Source organism: Pseudopodoces humilis, chromosome 29 (assembly GCF_049639895.1).
Source record: "Pseudopodoces humilis isolate 2021_Gansu_Grassland_sample_001 chromosome 29, ASM4963989v1, whole genome shotgun sequence".
Classification (NCBI taxonomy): Eukaryota; Metazoa; Chordata; class Aves; order Passeriformes; family Paridae; genus Pseudopodoces; species Pseudopodoces humilis.
In genome coordinates this window covers 1,479,636-1,495,244 of record NC_142228.1, presented here as the reverse complement: position 1 = coordinate 1,495,244, position 15,609 = coordinate 1,479,636, and the positions used below count along the sequence as shown (strand labels likewise).

General features: G+C 39.5%; 1 protein-coding gene across 4 annotated transcripts in view; it reads left to right on the top strand.

The window, feature by feature from the left end:
• Window positions 1-15,609, top strand: part of NPEPPS (aminopeptidase puromycin sensitive) — a 52,286-nt gene that overhangs the window by 32,510 nt on the left and 4,167 nt on the right. For 3 of the 4 annotated variants that reach the window (XM_088068046.1, XM_005533805.3, XM_088068047.1), the window contains 16 exons: window positions 1,765-1,861; window positions 2,001-2,034; window positions 3,248-3,362; window positions 4,398-4,562; window positions 5,957-6,061; window positions 6,367-6,427; window positions 7,149-7,258; window positions 8,154-8,217; window positions 9,048-9,187; window positions 10,700-10,834; window positions 11,655-11,874; window positions 12,872-13,014; window positions 13,328-13,384; window positions 13,831-13,938; window positions 15,274-15,429; window positions 15,522-15,569. In XM_088068046.1, coding sequence (XP_087924172.1) covers window positions 1,765-1,861; window positions 2,001-2,034; window positions 3,248-3,362; window positions 4,398-4,562; window positions 5,957-6,061; window positions 6,367-6,427; window positions 7,149-7,258; window positions 8,154-8,217; window positions 9,048-9,187; window positions 10,700-10,834; window positions 11,655-11,874; window positions 12,872-13,014; window positions 13,328-13,384; window positions 13,831-13,938; window positions 15,274-15,429; window positions 15,522-15,569 — 1,758 coding nt within the window. Of the gene's footprint in view, window positions 1-687; window positions 701-1,764; window positions 1,862-2,000; window positions 2,035-3,247; window positions 3,363-4,397; window positions 4,563-5,956; window positions 6,062-6,366; window positions 6,428-7,148; window positions 7,259-8,153; window positions 8,218-9,047; window positions 9,188-10,699; window positions 10,835-11,654; window positions 11,875-12,871; window positions 13,015-13,327; window positions 13,385-13,830; window positions 13,939-15,273; window positions 15,430-15,521; window positions 15,570-15,609 lie in introns of all 4 variants that reach the window. The other variant, XM_088068045.1, reaches the window with a different exon arrangement.

Sequence of the window (15,609 nt, the reverse complement as noted above, 5' to 3'; positions counted from 1 at the left end):
TTTGGGTTTGTTTTGGGATTTTTTGGGATTTTTTGGGATTTTTTGGGATTTTTTGGGATTTTTTGGGGGTTTTTTTGGGTTTTTAGTGGGTTGTAGATGTGCACAGGGTCCTGGTGCGGGTCTACACCCCCGTGGGCGAGGCTGAGCAGGGCAGGTTTGCCCTGGAGGTAAATCTGGACCAGCCCGGGGTTTTTTTGGGTTTGTTTTGGGATTTTTTGGGGATTTTTGGGGGTTTTTTTTTGAGATTTTTTGGGGTTTTTTTGGGTTTTTGGTGGGTTGTAGATGTGCACAGGGTCCTGGTGCGGGTCTACACCCCCGTGGGCAAGGCTGAGCAGGGCAGGTTCGCCCTGGAGGTAAATCTGGATCAGCTCAGGGATTTTTTGGGTTTGTTTTGGGATTTTTTGGGATTTTTTGGGGGTTTTTTTGGGTTTTTGGTGGGTTGTAGATGCACACAGAGTCCTGGTGCGGGTCTACACCCCCGTGGGCAAGGCTGAGCAGGGCAGGTTCGCCCTGGAGGTAAATCTGGATCAGCTCTGGGACTTTTGGGAATTTTTTGGGGTTTTTTGGGATTTTTGGGGTTTTTTTTTTGAGATTTTTTTGGGTTTTTTTGGGTTTTTGGTGGGTTGTAGATGCACACGGGGTCCTGGTGCGGGTCTACACCCCCGTGGGCAAGGCTGAGCAGGGCAGGTTCGCCCTGGAGGTAAATCTGGATCAGCTCTGGGTCTTTTGGGATTTTTTTTGGGTTTTTTGGGATTTTTGGGGGTTTTTTTTGAGTTTTTTTTGGGTTTTTTTGGTGGGTTTTTAGTGGGTTGTAGATGCACACGGGGTCCTGGTGCGGGTCTACACCCCCGTGGGCAAGGCTGAGCAGGGCAGGTTCGCCCTGGAGGTAAATCTGGATCAGCTCAGGGATTTTTTGGGTTTGTTTTGGGATTTTTTGGGATTTTTTTGGGGTTTTCTGGGATTTTTTGGGGATTTTTTGGGGTTTTTTTTGGGTTTTTGGTGGGTTGTAGATGTGCACAGGGTCCTGGTGCGGGTCTACACCCCCGTGGGCGAGGCTGAGCAGGGCAGGTTTGCCCTGGAGGTAAATCTGGATCAGCTCTGGGATTTTTTTCTATTTAATTCTGATAAAGTTCTGCTGATTCTCTGATTCAAAGTCCTGCTGAAGTTCTGATTTGAAGTTTTGATTTGAAATTCAAGTTTGCATTTGGAAGAAATCTTTCTTAGTTTCTGTCCAAATTTCTTTGTTTGAATCCTAATTTTCTAGTTTCAGTTCTGAATTGTTGATTTTAATCAAAATTTCTTAAGTTCAGTTATAATTCCCTAGTCTCTGTCATAATTCCTTCGTCTCAGTCCTAATTTCCTAGTTTCAATCCTTATTTCTTAATTTCAATCCTAAATTCTTAGTTTCACTCCTAATTCCTAGTTTCAGTCCTAGTTTTCCAATTTCAGCCATAATTCCTTAGTCTCAGTCATGATTTATTTGTTTCAGTCCTAATTTCTAAATTTCAGCCCTAATTTCCAAATTTCAGCCCTAATTTCCAAATTTCAGCCCTAATTTCCAAATTTCACTCATAATTTCCTAATTCCAGTCATCAATTCTTACTTTTGATCATAATTTCCTATTTTCATTTCCCAATTTCAATCATAATTTTATTTGTTTCAGTCAGAATTCCTTCGTTTCAATCCTGATTTCTTAATTTCAGTCACAGTTTCCCGAGCCTTGCCCAGTTCCAGGTTAACAGAACATTTCTCCTCTCGTTTCAGGTTGCTGCTAAAACTCTGCCTTTTTATAAGGATTACTTCAATGTTCCTTACCCTCTTCCTAAAATTGATCTCATAGCTATTGCAGACTTTGCTGCTGGTAAAGTAACTCATTTTATTGCTGAATTTGAATTTTTTTTTATTAAAAAAAATATAATAAAATTAAAAAAAAAAAAAAAACAACCTTTGGGAAGAAGTGTGGATCAATATCAATAAACCTTTGTATTTATTTTATAAAGGTGCCATGGAGAACTGGGGCCTTGTTACTTATAGGTATGATGTTAAAATACTGTCTTTCCCCTTCTTTGTTCACTAATTCTTGGAGTTAATTGGATTCATTTGAGGCAGCTCTAATTGCTGGGTGTCATCCCAAACCAGACAGAGACAATATTTTCAATTTTTATTTTGGTTTTTGGATGATTTTGGTGGTGATTTTCAGGAAATCAATAAATCAGCCACTGGCTGAGGGGTTTTAAGTTGACAAAACCTTCTTGGCCCCTTTTTTCCTCCCCCCATAAAATTTCCTGACACAGCTGGGAGAGTTTTATTTTACCTCACAGGTAAATTTGGCAGAGTAAAGGTGTGGAGATGGGAAAATCAAAAATATTAACTCACCTTCCTTTGCAGTTTGATTTTTTTTGTTTTTCCTCCTTCTTCTGATCAAGTTTTGCATTTTTGCTTGATATTAATTTGTTTTCTGTGCTGGTGGTCAGGAGGATTTCCCTGAATTTTGAACAGCTTTGGACTTAAAATCCTGGAATAATTTGGGATTTTCTTCTGCTCAGCTTTGAATTGGGCCTTCAAAAACCGAAACAAGTTTCAACTTTTTCCCTGCTTATTGAAATTCTGTTGAAACCTGATATTTTATTCCTCCTGAGGGAAAAAAAAAATATATAAATATTTTTATCCTGGATGAGGAGAATTTTTGGGATGGAGCTGTGAATTTTTGTGCTGAGGTTGCTCTGCCCCTTTTGGGCACCTGCAGGCACCATCCTTAGGGAGGTTTTTCCCTGGAATTGCAGCATTCCAGAGGTTCCTGAGCAGGGCTGGGAGGTGCCAAAGTGGAGAAATTAGTGTTGACACCTGTTGGAAGAGCCAGAATTCCTTTGGGAACGCTGAGGGGGTTTGGGACCCAGAGCACAGAGGGAGCTGAGCTTCCAAAAATTACCTAGGGGAGCATTTTGATAAATAAAAAAATAAATTTTCCTCCTTCTGCTTGGGTTTTTTTTTTCCCCCACTTCTCACATGCCATAAAATAATTCCTGCTCCAAAGCATTCCAGCAGCTGTGGAACTCACCCTGAGAATTTCATGGCTGCATTGAAATAGATTTGGGGTTGGGTTTTTTCTGGGGGGTTTTAGGGGTTTTTTTCCTCACTTTTTAGCTTGCTTAGGTGTAATTTCACCTCCTTTGGGTTGTGGTGTATTTTTTTATCCCCCTGGGGTTGTTCCCCACCCTGCTGAGTTGTGTTTTTCTCTCCAAAACAGGGAGACTGCGTTGCTCATCGACCCCAAAAATTCCTGCTCCTCGTCCCGCCAGTGGGTGGCTCTGGTGGTGGGACACGAACTGGCTCACCAGTGGTTTGGAAACCTCGTCACCATGGTACTAAACCCTCCAAAATCCCATTTTTTATTGAAATCTGCTTCCTCTCCTGCCCAAAACCTGTGTTTGGGTGCCCCTGAACAGCAGCACGCTGAGATAACATAATTATTTTAATATTTAAATGGTGGTTTATGGTAGCTAAACCCTCCAAAATCCCATTTTTTATTGAAATCTGCTTCCTCTCCTGCCCAAAACCTGTGTTTGGGTGCCCCTGAACAGCAGCACGCTGCGTCAAAATAATTAATGTTTAAATGCTGGTTTAAAGTCAGGTTTTGGAGCCCCAAAAGTTCCTTGGTCTGACTTTTGAGCCATTAAAATTAGGAGTTGCTGGAGAAAAATAAAATGAAATATTAATTTTAAACTGAAAAATTACATTGATATAATTCTATATCTATAGTTATATATAGTAAATAAAATATTATATATATTATATATGTTATTATAGACTGTGTACAATATAGTATATGTTAATTATATAATATATAATTAAATGTTTAATATAATTAAATATTTAATATAATACATACTAATGTAATTATAATAAATTATAGCATGTTATGTACATAATATAAAATATATAATGTAATATATATTATATATAATATATAACACAATTTATATTACATTACATTATATTATATTACATTACATTTACTAAATATTATATTATGTTATGTTATGTTATATTATATTATGTTCTATTCTATTCTATTCTATTATATTATGTTTGATTATATTATGTTATGTTATATATTATATTATGTTATATTATGTTATATTATGTTATATTATGTTATATTATGTTATATTATGTTATATTATATTATATTATATTATATTATATTATATTATATTATATTATATTATATTATATTATATTATATTATATTATATTATATTATATTATTAATGTAATATATACCATTTAATTACAATAAATACTCTGATCTACACCAAACCAAGCTTCAAACTCACCCTGACTGGACAAATCCCGGGGGATTTTGTCCTTTATCCCCATTTTTTGTGTCCCTGCAGGAATGGTGGACTCACCTGTGGCTGAACGAGGGCTTTGCCTCGTGGATCGAGTACCTGTGCGTGGATCACTGCTTCCCCGAGTACGACATCTGGACCCAGTTCGTGTCTGCTGACTACACACGAGCCCAGGAGCTCGATGCCTTAGACAACAGCCACCCCATCGAGGTGAATCCTGCTTTTCCACACTTTTTTTAAAATTTTTTTCCTCCTTTTTCTGTGATTAAAAAGGGAATTTCGCGCTGAGCGAAGCGGCCGCGCTCTGTGGGTTCTGCTCTCCTTGATTGGCTGTGCCCCTCCAAAAATCTCCTTTCTAATTCCTCAGGATTCTTAATTCCTCAGGATCCTGATGTTTTTAAGAAATATTTGGTGAAATAAATTTTGGGAAATTTTTATCCAGCAGGGAATTTTCCTGCCTGAGCATTGTCTTGTTCACTATCCCCGGATTAAATAATTCCCACTGGGTTTCGCTGCTTTTGGGAAGCAAAGCATGGAAGGAAGATCCCCAAATTTATCTGGTCCAGCACCAAAACATAACTTAAACCGTGTTTAACTTCCAAAGTTAAACAGTATCTGGAATTCTTGTTGTCTGGGGCCAGAGACAATCCAGCAGTGGATTCTTGGGGAGAAAGAATCTGATTTTCACCTCTAAAACTGACATTTCCCCTCAGATTTTCACCTCTATAACTGGTTTTCCCCCAGATTTTCACCGCTAAAACTGATTTTCCCTCAGATTTTCACCTCCAAAACTGATTTTCCCTCAGATTTTCACCTCTTAAACTGACATTTCCCCTCAGATTTTCACCTCTGAAACTGACATTTTTCCTGAGATTTTCACCTGTAAAATTGACATTTTCCCTCAGATTTTCACCTCTTAAACTGACATTTCCCCTCAGATTTTCACCTCTGAAACTGACATTTTTCCTGAGATTTTCACCTGTAAAATTGACATTTTCCCTCAGATTTTCACCTCTTAAACTGACATTTCCCCTCAGATTTTCACCTCTAAAACTGATTTTCCCTCAAATTCTCACCTCTAAAACTGACATTTTCCCTTAGATTTTCATCTCCAAAACTGACATTTTCTCTCAGATTTTCATCTCTAAAACTGATTTTCCCTCAGATTTTCACCTCTAAAACTGACATATTCCCTCAGATTTTCAACCCTAAAACTGTTATTTTCCCTCAGATTTTCACCTCTAAAACTGATTTTCCCTCAGATTTTCACCTCTAAAACTGACATTTCCCCTCAGATTTTCACCTCCAAAACTGATTTTCCCTCAGATTTTCACCTCTAAAACTGATTTTCCCTCCGATTTTCACCTCTTAAACTGACATTTCCCCTCAGATTTTCACCTCCAAAACTGATTTTCCCTCAGATTTTCACCTCTAAAACTGACATTTCCCCTCAGATTTTCACCTCCAAAACTGATTTTCCCTCCGATTTTCACCTCTTAAACTGACATTTCCCCTCAGATTTTCAACCCTGCACCGCTGCCATGAGCCAAATCGCATTTTTTGGTAGCCCAAATCCTCACTGGGGGTTGTCCTGCTTCCCACAGGTCAGTGTGGGCCATCCCTCAGAGGTGGATGAAATATTTGATGCCATTTCCTACAGCAAGGGAGCCTCTGTGATCCGGATGCTGCACGACTACATTGGGGATGAGGTAAAAAGATGGGAGTTGGGCATTTTCAGGGCATTTTTTTACAGCTAAAATTACTCAGGTGGAGATTTTCAGGTTTTTTTTTATAACTGAAATTACTGGGGTTTAAAAGAAAAAAAAATGTCTTTCTGTGTTTTGAGAATTTCACCACTTCAAGCTCTGTTTGAGCTTGTCTGGGAGAAATGAGATAATGGGAAATACAGAAGGAATTAATGATTTTAAAAATTCCCTGCCTGATTCCTGGGGATAAATGCGGAGCAGAGGGAGGATAGGAAAGCCCTCTGACATCTCCACTTGTTTATTCCCAGGATTTTCGGAAAGGAATGAACCTGTACCTGACCAAGTTCCAGCAGAGGAATGCTGCCACAGGTAACCGGCTCACTGGGATGGGCACAAAAGTAATTTCTGGACTCAAAACTCCTGAGATAATTGAAATTCCAGGGAATTCCTGGCTTGTTCCCAGTTTCGTTCCCTGCCACGGGCAGGATTCAGCATTCCTGGGGATTTTCGATCCCTGGAATATGTGGCTAAGGTATCTCCAAGGGCTGAGTCACCACGGCTATAATTTACAATTATATTTATATTTATATTTAATTTATAATTTATAAATATTCTTTGGTTTGCCAAGAGAACCTTTTGCATTATTTATCCTGTGATTAAACAGGTCAAAGTCTGATATTTTTGCTTTTAAACCTTTTAATTTTTGTGGATCAGGCACAAATGTGGAAGAGGGGACATCAAAGCTCAATCAGCCAAATTCAATCCGTGGTGTTTGGTCAGGGATTTTTGACAAAATACATAAAAAAACCCCAAAACTAAAGGGAAATGTTGTTCTCTTTGAATATTTCATGTTAATTTTTGTATCACGGTGTGTATTGATTGGGGTTTTTTAGTAGTAAAGAAGCTGCTTCTCCCCTCTCTCTTCCCTGAGGAGGTTTAAACTATTTCCATTTTTTTTGCCTGTCATCTGTTAAATTTCAATAAAACACAAAAGTGTAAAAGGTGGACTAAGAACCCAACTTTCCCTATCCTGCCCTTAATAAAACCTGAAGACTCTGGCAGTCCTGATTCAGATCCTTTTCTCCTGCAGAGGATCTCTGGGAAAGCCTGGAAAAAGCCAGTGGCAAACCCATTGCTGCTGTGATGAACACGTGGACCAAACAAATGGGATTTCCACTTATTTATGTGGAGGCTGAGCAGGTAAAAACGGAATTGTGCCTTAATTTTGGATCAAATTTAACAACATTCCCCGATTTTGAGCGTTCCCTTGGATCGGGGGTGATAAAAATGGAATTGTGCTTTAGTTTTGGATCAAATTTAACAACATTCCCTGATTTTGAGCGTTCCCTTGGATCGGGGGTGGTAAAAATGGAATTGTGCCTTAATTTTCGATCAAATTTAACAATATTCCCTGATTTTGAGCGTTCCCTTGGATCGGGGGTGGTAAAAATGTAGTTGTGCTTTATTGTTAAATTTGATCCAAAATTATTCCCCAATTTTCAGCATTCCTTTGTATTAGGGATGGTAAAAACGGAATTGTACCTTAATTTCAGATGAAATGTAACAATATTCCCTCATTTTGAGCATTCCCTTGGATCAGGGGTGATAAAAATGGAATTGTGCCTTAATTTTGGATCAAATTTAACAACATTCCCTGATTTTGAGCATTCCCTTGGATCAGGGGAGGCTCCGTGTGGGCACAGCTCTGGCTGTGACGGGAGGGAGGTGCCAAATCCCCGTGGATTCATCCCAAAACTCCCTGGATCCCTGGAGTTTGCTGACTTTGCTCTGTGTGGGAAATGTTTGTAGCAGGGGGGAGGGAATAATTCCACTCCAATTATGCTTATTCCACAAGATTGCAGGATGAGGGAGGATCAGGGCCTGGAGTCAGGCGGCAAATCCAGGCCGGGGCTGTTAAAACAGGGACAGGGATTTGTGCTCTGCAATAACTCCTGAGGCAGAGCCTTTTTCTGAGGGGAAAAACCCAAATTATTCCATGAAACTGAGGGCAGAGACTGGTATTAAACGTGCTGATCATCCCCTTTTCTCATTTTCTTGCCTTTTTTTTCTTTTTTTAAATTTTTTTTTCCCTCAGCAAGAAGATGACAAAGTGTTGAAGTTGGTCCAGAAGAAATTCTGTGCCAGTGGACCATATACTGGTAAGAGAGGTGGGAGCAGGAACAGGGTGGACACAGAACCACAAAATACCCCAGTTTTGAAGGGATATTTGTTGTTTTTTGTTGCTTTTCATGCAAAAGCAGCAATTTTTGGGAGCTGAAACAGCCTCAGGCCTGTGCTCTGCCTGGATCCAGGAGGGAAAACTTGAGGAAATCCAAGGTTGGGCCTCTCCCACTCATGGTTTCCATATCCTGGCATGGAAATCAGCATTCCTTGGCTCAGAATTCCTTCAAAAATGTCGATTTTAGGGCCCTCTGAAAGGCTGGGGAGCAGCTGCTTTGTGGTGGTGCTGAAATAAATGAAATAAAAACGCCTCAGGTGGGAGCCACTGCTGATTCCAGCACTGATTCCACTCGCCTTCCGTGCTGATCTAAGTTAAAATGTTTGGCTTGAAAGTTGGTTTAAAGATTTTTGGGGGTTTTAACTCTAAAACTGTCATTTTCCTTCAGATTTTCTACTCTAAAACTCTCATTTTCCCTCAGATTTTTACTTCAAAAAAAGACATTTTCCCTCAGATTTTTACCTCAAAACCAGACACTTTCCCTCAGATATTTTTACCTCTAAGACAGACATTTTCCTTCCAATTTTCAACTCCAAAACGGACATTTTACTTCAGACTAAAACTGTAATTTCCCCTCAGATTTTTACCTCTAAAAACTGACATTTCAGATTTCTACCTTCAGATTTGAGCCTTTTTTCCCCCAATTTCATTTTCAGCGCTGAACCCGCACCTGGGACCCATTTCAGCTCAGTTTTCCAGTGTTTTCCACCCGTTTTTTTTCCCTGATTCCTTGTTTTCCCTCTTTTCCAGGGGAGGATTTCCCCATGTGGATGGTGCCCATCAGTATTTGCACGAGCGAGGACCCCAGCAGTGCCAAAATGCAGATTTTGATGGACAAACCGGAGCTCACCGTGGTGTTGAAGGACACCAAACCAGAGCAGTGGGTCAAGGTGAGTCCTGAAAATTCCAATTTCTTCTTCCCTCTTTCATTTCCATTTCCCCTTGGAATTTTGGGTTTCCTCTGGAGGGGCCTCCCCGTGGAGTTTTGGCTCCCATTCCTCCCCTTTCTCATTTTCCTGCAATGTCAACTGGAATTTTTTTTGGGAATTCAAGCCTGGAAAAAACTGAAATTAAAGGCAGGATTTGAGTTGAGATGTGGTGGCTTTTTTAGTCATTGTTATCATGGTTATTGTTATTATTTTATTATTGTTATTATTATTATTATTGTTATTATTTTATTATCTCAATTCCATTATAATAATTATAATAATTACAATTATGATATACTTTATGCCATGTATCAAATATATTCTCTTACTTTATATTTAAATTCCTATCTATGTATGTCTATACATTATATTACTTTTATATATACTATACTACATTGTTATATATACTAAAATTTTAATTTGTATATTTACTATATTAATCTATACTTGAATATATTATTTTTCTATATGTGCTCTTTCTACATATGCTTTTTATGTATAAAATACACATACAGATACATTTTAGATAAATATGTTTACAAAAATGTTTTAGATATCTTTGTATACAAAAATATTTTAGATGAATTTGTATACAGACATATTTTAGATAAATGTATAAAGATATCTTTTAGATAAATATGATGTATTTGAGGTAAATATACATAAATATAAAGGTGTATTTTAAATATATAACAATACAAAGATATCTTAGATAAATATATATAGATGCAAGGATGTCTTAGGTAAATATAAATAATAAAACTTTATCTTATGCAAAGATAAAGTTTAGATAAATAAGTATAAATAAAAAAGATGTATTTTAGATAAATATCTGTAAAGATAAATTTTAAATAAATAAGTTCAAATACAAAGGTGTATACAAAGACTTATTTTAGACACATATTCTATACAACTGTATATAAATAAAAATTACATTTTATATAATTATAAAATTATAATTATTTAACATATAACAACAAATTACATTTTATATTTATAATATATTATAATTTATATTTTTATATTTTAATAATATATATTGTATTTACATTAATAAAGGGTTTATGACAAATAATAAATAATAGATATAATAAATAATATATAACGAATAATAAATAATATATAATGAATAAATAAATAAAAAATAAATTTATAAATAATATAAATACTATAGTAATAAACAATACTATAATATAATATTCTATAAATGGTATAAATAATAAACAATCTAAATAATAGAATAATGAATAATAATTTTATTTAAATATATAAACATTAAATAAATTTCATTTCATTATACACAAATATCAAATATATTTCAGACAAAAACACATACATGCAACAAGAAATGACATTTTATTTAAACACACAAACACAAAATAAATTTCATTTGAACCTGCATGAGCATGGAATATATTTTAGATGAAAACCCATGTAAAATGTGTGGTTTTTGTGATGTTTTTGTGCTGGCAGCTGAACCTGGGCACGGTGGGGTTTTACCGCACCCAGTACAGCCCGGCCATGCTCGAGAGCCTCATCCCGGCCATCAAGGACCTGTCCCTGCCCCCCGTGGACAGGCTGGGGCTGCAGAACGACCTCTTCTCCCTGGTGAGCCCCAGGATGGGCAGAATCCTCTGGGAGTGGGGCAGAATCCTCTGGGAATGGGGCAGAATCCCTTGGGAATGGGGCAGAATCCCTTGGGAATGGGGCAGAATCCCTTGGGAATGGGGCAGAATCCTCTGGGAATGGGGCAGAATCCCTTGGGAATGGGGCAGAATCCCTTGGGAATGGGGCAGAATCCCTTGGGAATGGGGGAGAATCTTCTGGGAATGGGGGAGAATCCTCTGGGAATGGGGCAGAATCCCTTGGGAATGGGGCAGAATCTTCTGGGAATGGGGGAGAATCCTCTGGGAATGGGGCAGAATCCCTTGGGAATTGGGGAGAATCCTCTGGAACAGAGAAAATCCTCTGGGAATGAAGCAGAATCCTCTGGGATTGGGGCAGAATCTTCTGGGAATGGGACAGAATCCCTTGGGAATGGGGAAGAATCCCTTGGGATAGAGAAAATCCTCTGGGAATGGAGCAGAATCCTCTGGGATTGGAGCAGAATCCCTTGGGATAGAGAAAATCCACTGGGACTGGGGCAGAATACTCTGGGATTGGGGCAGAGTCACTTGGGATAGAGAAAATCCACTGGGATTGGGGCAAAATCCTCTGGGATTGGGGCAAGATCAATTGGGATATAGAAAATCCTTTGGGATTGAGAAAAATCCTTTGGGACTGGGGCAGAGCACAAACCCCAGAGCTCCTCTGGGGACTCTCAGCACCAGGGACTGGTGCAAAATCCTTTGGGATCGGTACAAAATTGATGAGCTATTAAAAAAACCAGGATTAATCCTTCTTTTGTTTTGTTTTCTTTTTCTCCCAGGCCCGAGCTGGAATCATCAGCACCGTGGAGGTGCTGAAAGTGATGGAAGCTTTTGTGAACGAGCCCAACTACACCGTGTGGAGCGACCTGAGCTGCAACCTGGGCATCCTGGCCACGCTCCTGTCCCACACGGATTTCCACGAGGACATCCAGGTGTTCATCAGAGACGTCTTCTCCCCCATCGGGGAGAGGCTGGGCTGGGACCCCAAACCTGGAGAGGGTAGGAAAGTTCTGCTGGGGAATTCTGGGGGAGGGTCTCCTGGGGTGGGTAAATCAGCAGGGATTTTGTGCTGGGAAATGCGGCTGTGGGGTTGGGAATCGGGGTAAAGCAAGCAGGATTTGGGATTGGATTTGGGGTTTGGGAATCTTGAGTGTCAAAAAAATCATCAGGGATTTGGGGGAAAACTGGGAAGTTTGATTATGGGGTTGGGATTCTGGAGTGTTGATAAATCAAGCAGGATTTGGGATTGGATTTGGGAAGAAGGATTTGGGGTTTGGGAATCTTGAGTGTCAAAAAAATCATCAGGGATTTGGGGGAAAACTGGGAAATTTGATTATGGGGTTGGGATTCTGGAGTGTTGATAAATCAAGCAGGATTTGGGATTGGATTTGGGAATCTTGAGTGTCAAAAAATTATCAGGGATTTGGGGGAAAGCCGCTGGGAAATTCAGTTTATCAGTTTGGGAATCTGGAAGGTCAATAAATTATAAATATATTTATTTAGAAGATAAAAATTTTATTTTAAATGTATTTATTTAAAAATAAATGATGGGATTCGGGGACAATTTCTGCTGGGAAATTCTGGAAATATTGTGTGTCAATAAATTTTCAGGGATTTGGGGGAAAACTGCTGGGAAATCCTGGAAATATTGTGTGTCAATAACTCATCAGGGATTTGGAGGAAAGTGGGGAGAGAAGGGAGGAAAACGAGGCCGAAAGAGGCATTCAGGGGTGTTTTTATACTTAAAAACAGGCAAACAATCCTTAAAAAACGGAGTTAAAATAGTAAAACTTCTCCTGCCTTGATAAAAATTCCCTGCTTCATTTTCCATCTGCTGCAGGGCAGGAAAATTCTTGGATTACAAGGATGGAAATCAGTTTTTTCCATTTTTCCTCACTCCTAGGCCACCTAGATGCCCTCCTGAGGGGTCTGGTCTTGGGAAAACCGGGAAAAACTCCCAAATAATCCCATTTTTTCCGTTTTTCCTCACTCCTAGGCCACCTAGATGCCCTCCTGAGGGGTCTGGTCTTGGGAAAACTGGGAAAAGCCGGGCACAAGGCGACGCTGGAAGAGGCCCGGCGCCGGTTCAAGGAGCACGTGGAAGGGAAGCACATCCTGTCCGCTGACCTGAGGAGTCCTGTAGGTCCTGGGGGGGTTTGGGGGTCCCCAAAACCTCTCCCCACCCCCCTGGCAGGTGTATTCCAAAGGGAAGGGTGGAAATCCCTCTTTTTTTGGTCATCCCACTTCTGGAATTTCCCAGATTTTCCTGAAATGGAGGAAAAACATCAAAGAGTTGAAGCATCTTTCTAAGGCAGAGTTAAAACCCGGGAGGGAGCAGTGCTGGCGCTTCCAGATTTGGGAATTCCGACCCAATTCCATATAAAATTGCTGCATTTCCCAAAGTTTTGTGGTTTTTTTTTTTTTTTGGAAGTCATTCCTGGTTTTCTCCCAGGTCTACGTGACCGTGCTGAAGCACGGCGACAGCTCCACTCTGGACACCATGCTGAAGGTGGGTGCTCACTCTCCAAAATCCCCCATTTCTCCCTCAAAAATCCCTCTGGGCTGGGATTTATCCACAGCCAGCCCCAATCCCGGCTCCTGCTGTGAAATTCCAGTGGGAATTTCTCCCTCAAAAATCCCTCTGGGCTGGGATTTATCCACAGCCAGCCCCAATCCTGGCTCCTGCTGTGAAATTCCAGTGGGAATTTCTCCCTCAAAAATCCCTCTGGGCTGGGATTTATCCACAGCCAGCCCCAATCCCGGCTCCTGCTGTGAAATTCCCTTGGGAATTTCTCCCTGTCCTGCTGAAAATCCGTTCATTCCTTGGGATTAACGGAGCCACCGCCGAGGCCAGTTTGGGTTTGATGAGTAATTAGCAGCCCTGGCACCCACAGAGGGTTCATTAGGCGTGGAATTAATTACTAATTAATATTTGGGGCGTGTTTCCCCCTGCAGCTGCACAAGCAGGCCGACATGCAGGAGGAGAAGAACCGGATCGAGCGCGTCCTCGGAGCCATCTCCCAGCCAGAGCTGATCCAAAAAGTTCTCACCTTTGCACTTTCGGTGAGTTCCCGGGAAAAATCCCTTTCCTTTGGGATATTCCCCAGGGAATTCCTGGTGGGGAGAGCAGGGTGGGCTCAGAACTGCAGGAATTCTCCTCAGGGGTCCAGCTTTGAGTTGTGTCTTCGGAGTTTTTGGTGAGGAAATTCCAAATTAAGAAAAATCCTGAGGGGGTTGGTTCCAAGTTAAGAGAAGTCTCGAGTGAGGTGGGTCCAAATTAAGAAAAATTTAACTGAGATGGTTCCAAATTAAGAAAAATTTAACTGAGATGGTTCCAAATTAAGAAAAATTTAACTGAGATGGTTCCAAATGAACAAAAATTTAACTCAAATGGTTCCAAATTAGCAAAAATTTAACTCAAATGGTTCCAAATTAACAAAAATTTAACTCAAATGGTTCCAAATTAGCAAAAATTTAACTCAAATGGTTCCAAATTAGCAAAAATTTAACTCAAATGGTTCCAAATTAGCAAAAATTTAACTCAAATGGTTCCAAATTAACAAAAATTTAACTCAAATGGTTCCAAATGAACAAAAATTTAACTGAGATAGTTCTAAATGAACAAAAATTTAACTGAGGTGGTTCCAAATTAAGAAAAATTTGACTGAAGTGGTCCCAAATGAACAAAAATTTAACTGAGGTGGTTCTAAATGAACAAAAATTTGACTGAGATGGTTCCAAATGAACAAAAATTTAACTGAGGTGGTTCCAAATTAAGAAAAATTTGACTGAAGTGGACCCAAATGAACAAAAATTTAACTGAGAGAGTTCTAAATTAAGAAGAATTTGACTGAGGTGATTCCAAATCAAGAAAAATTTTAACTGAGATGGTTCCAAATTAACAAAAATTTGAGTGAGTTGGTTCCAAATTAAGAAAAAATCTGAATGAGCTGGTTTGGAGTAAAGAAAACTCTGATGGGTCTGGTTGGAGACTCCTGCTCCAAGCAGATTTTCTGATTTTCAGATTTCCTGATTTCAGATGTGGGGATTTTCTGATTCCCTGTGGAAGTTCATCCCAATTTTCCTGGCAGTGCTTCCAGCACCAATTGCCAGGAAGCCAAAATGCACTTTTACCTCTCAATTTACCAAAGAGCCAAAATGATCTTTCTAAATCTCTCCAGTTTTAAATAAAAATCAATTTTTTTTTTTTTTGTGGATATAACCTCAGAATAACTCAGAGATTTGCTTTTCCTTCAAGCTTTGAGTTGCACATTAAATTTTGGGATAAAAAAAAGCGCTTTAATCGACAGACTGAGTGTGGAAACGCCTAAAACCTTAACCCAAGGTGTCAAAATTATTGGGAAAAACGTGGAATATTGACAAGATTTCCACCCCCAGGAAGAGGTACGTCCCCAGGACACGGTGTCAGTGATTGGAGGAGTGGCTGGAGGCAGCAAGCAGGGCAGGAAAGCTGCTTGGAAATTCGTAAGGGACAACTGGGAGGAGCTTTATAATCGATACCAGGGTGGATTCTTAATATCCAGATTAATAAAGGTACGTGGGGCCCCGAGGAAAAGCCCTTCCCTCACACCTGGGACTGGAAATGTTGAATTTCACCCTAATTTTGGGTTTTTTTCCCTCTTCAGCTGACAGTGGATGGATTTGCAAACGATAAAATGGCTGCAGAAGTGAAGGTAAGAAGCTTTAATTAAAGAATTTCTTTAATTAGTCACT